This window comes from Scyliorhinus canicula, chromosome 1 (genome assembly GCF_902713615.1).
Source record: "Scyliorhinus canicula chromosome 1, sScyCan1.1, whole genome shotgun sequence".
Lineage (NCBI taxonomy): Eukaryota > Metazoa > Chordata > Chondrichthyes > Carcharhiniformes > Scyliorhinidae > Scyliorhinus > Scyliorhinus canicula.
Window position 1 is genome coordinate 21076694 of NC_052146.1, and position 8655 is coordinate 21085348.

Below are 8655 nucleotides of genomic sequence, written 5' to 3' on the forward strand. Positions count from 1 at the left end.
CCTCCCCATTCCTAACCACCACGCCATCCACTGCCCAAACAATTCACTTTGTTCTTTGAAACCAGTACAACTGTTTAAACACTAGCCACTTACATAAAAAATTCTTCAGCTGGAGATCTGGAGAAGTTATTCCAGGTGACGTTATTCTTGCCAAAGTAATTGGTGCAATTGGGTGTGTTCCAAGGATTGTCACAGTTAGTCCAGGGCAAGGTGGCCGTGAATGAACAGTAGAAGTAGTAGAGAGCCCAGGAGATGATGGTATTGTAGTAAAAGGCGACGTACAGAGATATGATACAGATTGCATATCCAATCCCTGAAACAAAATACACGTTGGTAATTTGGAGAGGCTGAATCCAGCAAACAGGAGGAACCATGCTCCTCATGATGTGGGCCGGGAGCCATTTACAACCTGCTTGTGGGGGATATGTCTGGACTGGCCACAATAGGCGGGAATCATAGGTTCATAACAGCAGGGATGGACGCGCCGTACAAAGGGAAATTGGCAAATTGTACAAATTGGCAAAGGGAAGGGGTAGAGCTGGTTAGGGATCTGTTGTGGCAGGAAGGTTCGCGAGGCTGGCAGAGTTGCAGGAGAAGTTGCTGAGGGGGAGTGAATTCAGATACATACAGGTACGGGACTTTGTGTGCAAGCGGCTGCCCTCGTTTCCTCAGCTGTCAAGGCACACACTAATGGATAGATTGTTGATTCAGGACAAGCTGGGGGAAGGGAAAATTGTGGCTATTTATGGGTGTTTGTTGGAAACGGAAAAGGTGCCAGTGGAGGAGATAAGATGGAAATGGAAGGAGGAGCTGGAGATAGAACTTGGTGGCGGGGGGCGTGGGGGGTGGCGCAGGGTGTGGTGGAGGGGGGGGGGGGCCTGGAGTGAAGTGGACCAGGTGAATCAGGCATCATCCTGTGCCAAGATGATGTCTCAGGTGGTGCACAGGGCCCATATGATGCGGGCCCGTCTGAATGGGTCCTTCCCTGAGGTAAAGGACAGATGTGAGAGGTGTGCAAGGGAGCTTGCGAATCATGTCCATATGTTTTGGTCTTGCCCAAAGCTAGGGAGAATGTAGACCTTGATCTTCAAGACAACGTCGGAGATCGTGGGGGTGAGGATGGCGCCGTGCCCATTGGTGGTGATCTTCGGAATTTCGGAGCCAGTGGAGGGGAGGGGGACCAATGTCGTGGCCTTTGCCACTTTGATTGCCCGGTGGCAAATCCAATGAAGATCGGCGGCGCCATCGATGGTGTTGACGTGATTGGGGCATATGGCAGTGTCTGTACAATTGTAGAAAATTAAGTTCACTCTTACATGGTCAGAGGGGGGAATTTACATAAGATGGGGGCTGTTTCTGTCTCTATTCATGTCTGCCACCAACAGGTAGGGAGGTGGAGGGACGGATGGGGGTTTGGGGGGTGAGTTGTGTTATGTAAGGGGAAATAAGGTAAAAATTGTATTTTTGGATGACTTTGTGATTGGTTGATTGTGTTTGGAATCATTTTTTTAATTGAGGAAAATTTTAATATTGAACTAACAAAGTAAATAAGAAGTCTTACAACATCAGGTTAAAGTCCAACAGGTTTGTTTGGAGTCACTAGCTTTCGGAGCACAGCTCCTTCATCAGGTGAGTCACTCACCTGAGGAAGGACCTGCGCTCCAAAAGCTAGTGATTCAAAACAAACCTGTTGGACTTTGTGTTGTAAGACTTCTTACTGTGCCCACCCCAGTCCAACGCTGGCATCTCCACATCATAACAAAGTAAAAACAGGGAGTTGATTAGAGGCAAATATCTGGAGAAATGATGAGATGCAAATTTGCCTATCAGTGAAAAACAAGTATTTTATATACATGATTGTAGAAAACAATGGGACTGTAGAGGTGGTAACTTCAAAGTGGAGAGATAAGGAAATGGGCACAAAGGAAGAGATAAGGAAATAGCATCAAAGGGAAAGAAACTTCACGGTAGCATAATGGTTAGCACCATTGCTTCACAGCTCCAGGGTCCCAGGTTCGATTCCCGGCTTGGGTCGCTGTGTGTGTAGAGTCTACACATTCTCCCCGTGTGTGCGTGGGTTTCCTCCGGGTGCTCCTGTTTCCTCCCACAGTCCAAAGATGTGCAGGTTAGGTGGATTGGCCATGCTAAATTGCCCTTAGTGTTCAAAATTGCCCTTAGTGTTGGATGGTGTTACTGGGTTATGGGGATAGGGTGGAGGTGTGGGCTTGGGTAGGGTGCTCTTTCAAAAAAAAGAGCTGAATGGCCTCCTTCTCCACTGTAAATTATATGAAACAGTATAACTGTAGAACTAACTAAGAAAAGAGAGGAAGAGACAGCTAACATCAGAACTACAACAAGTTGCAGAAATAGACCCCCGAACGAAGCAGCCATTTTGTGCCTGAACCTGAAGACCACTTCCCAGACGTGGCTACCTTGACCTGGTTGTGGTAATTATTTGCTGGATTTAGCTCATAAAGTTATTTAAAATTGTATGTTGTTTGGGAAAAGGGATATCTCAGAGTTCAGGTAAACGTAGGTCGTTGGGGACCAAGCGATAGTTTCAAGTGACATTATGTGTTTGTACTCATCAGTATACTTTAGTATCATAGGGCATTATGGTCCTTCTTGTGGGTGTTTTTGTCTTTCTTTCAAATCAATAAATATTCTTTATTAATTGTTCACACAACAACTGTGTTGTACATCGTTCCTCACACTATACCTGAAAGACACATACACCACAATGAACGCTGTTCCAAGTAACCCTTCTAGGTTTTGGGATACCCTTGCAATTAACATCAGCATGGTTCATAACAGGGACAACATTAATTTGTGTTGTGGCCCTTCCGGAATGATTAATGGATTGGAACTAATTGGTTTAGCAGCAACATATTATTGCAAAGAAAATCTCTCCAATAGAAGGCCTGGGCGGCACGGTAGCATGGTGGTTAGCACAGTTGCTTCACCACTCCAGGGTCCCAGGTTCGATTCCTGGTTTGGGTCACTGTCTGTGTGGAGTCTGCACATTCTCCTCGTGTCTGCGTGGGTTTCCTCCGGGTGCTCCGGTTTCCTCCCACAGTCCAAAGATGTGCAGGTTAGGTGGATTGACAATGGTCAATTGCCCCTTAGTGTCCAAAAAGGTTAGGTTGGGTTACGGGGATAAAGGGGATTGGGTGGAGGCACGGGATTCAAGTAGGGTACTCTTTCCAAAGGCCGGTGCAGACTCGATGGGCTGAATAGCCTCCTTCTGCACTGTAAATTCCTTGATAATTCTATGATTCTGTGAGTCAGAAATTGTTCCCTTCAGTTCCTGGGGTTGGGGCTTTAATCTTCAGTTGTGTTGTTTAGGAATGATTTGATTAGTAGCCCTGCAGCCAAATTATCAAATTATGACTGTCCACCGTTCCCCCACAATCTGATCTCAACTCAGAGATTTTGAAGACAATTTATAAAAATATATATTTATATTCTCCTCCTTTTTCACATTTTCTCCCAAATTTGCACCCACCAACAATAAACAACAATCAGTAACGGACATAATGTCAATCCCCATATCAACAACAACAATCCCATCCTCCCACCAAACCCAAACAACTGTCCGCATGTTCACATAAACAAATAACAAAAAGGAATCAGGAATCACCCATAGTCACCATTAACACATACCCTCCCCCCAACCATCCTCCCCCCCACTAATGTTCGATCTTATCCAATTCTTGAAAGTGCGTAATGAATAACGCCCATGAATTTTAGAACCCCTCTATCCTTCCCCTCAGTTCAAACTTAACCTTCTCAGGAGTCAAGAATTCCAACAGGTCCTCGTGCCATGCCAGGGCACAGGATGGCGAGGTTGATCTCCAACCCGACGGGCGATCGACGAGGCGAAAGCTACAACATCTGTCTCCGCACTCGTTTCCAACCCCGGCTGGATGTTGAAGACAATTGGATGCCACCACTGGTTTCCTGGTTATTCTGTGTAACTCAGTACAGTTTGGAGTGTCAGCAATGGGACCTCCTGCTATGTGACACTCAGTTTGAATCTGCATGTTGTGGTTAGCCACAAAACCACTTGAGGGTGCAGTGAGAGCACTTAAAAAAAATTAAAATACAATATCCAACTGAATTAAAGTCAGTGGACAGAAAGAGAGTAATGTACCCCAAAGAATACTGTCTTTTACTCAGTAACAATATTCTTGTATAAATAAGAAGGTCTGATCATAGCTAGAATTGAGATTCCTCCTCCTGCCCCCGCTGCAAATAAAGGAACTTGACTCAATCGTTTATTTCTGGAAAATAAACTTGCACTTCTAGAGCAGCACAGTAGCATAGTGGTTAGCACAATTACTTTACAGCTCCAGGGTCCCAGGTTCGATTCCTGGCTTGGGTCACTGTCTGTGCAGAGTCTGCACGTTCTCCCCGTGTGTGTGTTGGTTTCCTCCGGGTGCTCCGGTTTCCTCCCACAGTTCAAAGATGCGCAGGTTAGGTGGATTGGCCATGATAAATTGCCCTTAGTGTCCAAAATTGCCCTTAGTGTTGGGTGGGGTTACTGGGTTATGGGGATAGGGTGGAGGTGTGGGCTTGGGTAGGGTGCTCTTTCCAAGAGCCAGTGCAGACTCGATGGGCCGAATGGCCTCCTTCTGCACTGTAAATTCTATGATTCTTAAAATCCAGTGTTTGAAGTGTTAGGATTTTTAAACCATAATATAGTGCCCAGTTGACTTATTTTTCAGTTTATGGTTTCAGTTAACTTTTTGGTGTGACTAATGTGGACACGAGATGTTTGGATTTTATAACTCTGCATGCTGTAATGATGTCTACTTTTGAAGCACTCACCTTTAAATATTGGGCATATCCTCTTCCAAACTGGAATCACACCTGTCCTCTGGTATTGTCCCAAGGCTAGCTCCATGTAGAACAGAGGAATTCCCCCAAACATTGCCATTATGGTGTAGGGGATGAGAAAGGCACCTGAAATTAACAACAGAAGATCTCTGAAAATGTAGGAGAAATTATTAGATCACTAACCTATACAAATCAGGGTCCAATCTTATCAAGAGTAAAAGGAAAGTCGCAATAGTCCCAGATGACTAAAGGCTGCTTCACCCTTTGAGGGGGGAGAGCTGACTGGTGGTGATTGAAACCTGAGGATCACCACACCTCAGGCAAGGGGTGAGGTTGAGAGACTGGGCCTTCCTGAATAACCTCAGCTGGTACAGGAATTGAACTTGTGCCGTTGGCTCTGCATCACAACCCAGCTGAGCTGGACAACAAGAGTACTCTCTAGCCCAATGTACAATGGTAATTGTCCACTTTCTAATATATTTCTATTCAATGTGCGGATAGTTATCTCAATATACTACTGATAGCTAGCCCACTATATGATGGCATCTATTCCAATGTGCAGTGGTTAATACACTAATGTTTAATAACTAGTCACTGTGCCATGACAACTACCCAATGCACTAATATCCCAATATATGAAGACATGCATCCCAATGCACAATGCCCGATACATAGTGGCAATCACCTTGTCCCGTACCAGCCTCCCCGAGCAGGCGCCGGAATGTGGCGACTAGGGGCTTTTCACAGTAACTTCATTTGAAGCCTACTTGTGACAATAAGCGATTTTCATTTCATTTCAATAGTGGTATCTGTCCACTCTCCAAGAACCATTGCTAAGTGCAAATATCAAATGCCCAATGTGCAATCATTATCCAAGAAATCAGATTTGTTTCAATATTTTGTTCAAATTAATGTTATCATGAGAAAAGAATTGCCAGAATAATTATTGAGTGTGACACTGAAAGAGAGTTCGATTGATAGAACCCTGTTTCTGGGATTTGTGCTTAACATGAACACATACAGTTTGGTTTAGTCTGATCGGGGAACAAAACATCAAAAATTGTTGCTCCTGTATCTCGTGATTATTTCCTCCGCAGAGGCTCTGATCAATCTTTAAAAGCTGACTAACCTCTGGGAAAAGTGCCAAAGAACAAATGGTCAGAGGCATTTAGATCTAGGGGATGTTTTAAAAGAGATGTTTGAAATTTTATGGATTTTCTTTTTCAAATTTTAAGAATAATTCTGAATAAAAGAATGCTGATACTAAAATGCGTCCTTTTTATATTGTGTGAAAGGCAAACTGCTCCCGTCTTGGATTTGCAGATTTGTAATGCAGTTTGATTGGTAGGTGAATGCAGTCAGTGGCGAAAGGGCAAAACTGACCTCAGGAAAAGTTTCCCCAAGAAACTTAGAGGATTCGGGAGCATCAATTTATTTGCACTTGGCATTCAATCTGGTGCCATCGCTGGGAAATCCGTGGCATCCAGCAAATCAAAATAATCAGACTGCAGCGAATCAGATTGAAGAATTCTCACAGACCGTAAACCAAGAAATAAAATGTGCAGATTATAAATCAATTTTTAATCATTTGGCAGAGAGTGAAATAGAGATTGGGACGTATACCACTACCGCAATTAAGTCGAAGCGGAAATCTCATAATCAAACTTTAAAAGACGACGGATGACTTAAACCGTTATCATCTACTTCCAAATCTCCGTTTCTCCATATCTGTGGTCTGTCTATTGCCTTACCAGCCACACATTTCTGTCCATCGGAACTGCCTCCTCTTCCCCCATTTACCTATCCATGAACAATTATTCAATTATTGTTCAATTACATTTCAATTATTCTCTGCTTCCCAACACCATTTTTAGTGGTGACACGTGTGACCTGTTTAACTAAAGGTAATCACCACCGCTGCCTTAACCTTGCTCCAACTGGGCTATGTGTCGAGAGAACAATTGAGATCCGAGCTAACACCATCAACCTTTATGTTGTGGACACATTCCCCATTTGTGAAACTCAATCGGATTGGAAGCAGAGCCGCCGGCTGATCTGGGCTTCTTTCTGCCTTATTCTGGTGGCAGCTTTAAACAGCTTTAGGGTGGCACAGTAGCACAGTGGTTAACACTGTGGCTTCACGGCGCTAGGGTCCCAGGTTCGATTCCCGCTTGGGTCACTGTCTGTGTGGAGTCTGCACGTTCTCCCTGTGTCTGCCTGGGTTTCCTCCGGGGGCTCCGGTTTCCTCCCACAAGTCCCGAAAGATGTGCTGTTAGGTGAATTGGACATTCTGAATTCTCCCTCTGTGTACCCGAACAGGCGCCCGAGTGTGGCAATGAAGGACTTTTCACAGTAACCTCATCGCAATGTAAGCCTACTTGTGACAATAAAGATTATTATTAATATTAACTGGCAACACGACTATATAAATCCCTTGAAATATGGTCGGGCACATCAGTAAAACACCATCATTAATTAAGTTAACGGCGAAATGCACATATCCCTGATTGAGAAATATAGAGTGGGAAATGGAAAGTAATCAGTGAGACTTGTGACTGGGCTGAATATTACAACAACAAGACAAATTTACATTAATTTGCAAGTATTTGAACGGCTTTGCGATAATCACAGTCACCCTTTACAGCCAACGGCAGGAGATCAATGAGTACAAATCCCAACCGAAGGATATATTTGATCAAATATCACAACGCCGCTGGAAAGGTTATTGGGGACGCTTGAAAATATTGGGGACCAGCAACATAGCTCCTTCCCAAATGTTCAAATAATATTTTGTAGATATTAAAACGGATTAAGTAAAACAGAAAGGTAAGTTGCAACCAGGAGCAAAAAAAGGAAATGCTGGAATGATTTTAAATGCCCCTTTCGTTCTAATAAATCTCTTTAATTCATTAATTACTGAAACGTTATCCATTGAGCAATGTGTTTTGTTATCCCTGGAATGTTTTTTTTCAGAGAACTTTGTGTACAGTATATTAACCATAAACTTACCGCCTCCGTTTTGGTAACAGACATAAGGAAAGCGCCAGACATTGCCCAGGTCCACCGCAAACCCAATGACTGACAGGAGGAAATCCATTTTCTTGCCCCACTTGTCCCTCTGCTCCGGGCTGCGGCTGGACTGGGTGTGGGGAGCCGGTGTCTGGCTGTAGCCCCTGGAGAAACGGCGCTCGGGACAGGGGCAATCCTTGTCCCCGACAGCCACACAATCCCTGACCTTCTTGGCCGGCATGAGGGGGGCTTCCTTTTCTCCCGGGCGAGTGGGCGGCGGGTCGGAGCGGCCGTTGGCTGAAGCAGACCCCTGGGCAGTGCAGCCGCTCTGCTCGCTGCAGTCCAATGTGCTGCCCTGCCTGTTGCTTTCCATATGGAACCCCTCTGGTCTCTCTAAGTCTCTGTTCACCTGGATGCCGAGTGACAGGAGATGGATGTGTTCAAATCTGGATCACGTACACCATCCCCTCCTTGAATGGGGGGGGGGGGGGGGGGGGAGGCTACTGTAATAAAACCAAACTCATCAATTTCAACTCCAACTCCCTGGGGAATGTAAGATCCACCCCAGCTCTTCCAGCCGCCCCCTCATCTGTAATTACAAGAGCAACAAAAACAGGGACTTGTAAACACACAGCTTTGTTGCAAACATATTTAACATGTTTCTATGACGATGTGACGTCAATCATTTCAATCTTCCAACATCGCAGGAACACCTGGAATAACTCTGGAAGGAATATGGAAAGACAAGACCCCCCCCCCCCCCTTCCAAAAAAAAATCCCCCAAAACAAAAGTCACCAAATTGCGAT

General features: G+C 44.8%; 1 protein-coding gene across 1 annotated transcript in view; it reads right to left on the reverse strand.

The window, feature by feature from the left end:
* Window positions 1-8299, reverse strand: part of slc6a4b (solute carrier family 6 member 4b) — a 57159-nt gene extending 48860 nt beyond the window's left edge. Inside the window, exons 1-3 of the mRNA XM_038817945.1 lie at window positions 7849-8299; window positions 4831-4965; window positions 94-313 (exon numbers count right to left, since the gene is read on the reverse strand). Coding sequence (XP_038673873.1) covers window positions 94-313; window positions 4831-4965; window positions 7849-8221 — 728 coding nt within the window. The 5' untranslated portion in view covers window positions 8222-8299. The remainder of the gene's footprint in view (window positions 1-93; window positions 314-4830; window positions 4966-7848) is intronic.
* Window positions 8300-8655: the final 356 nt, after the last annotated feature.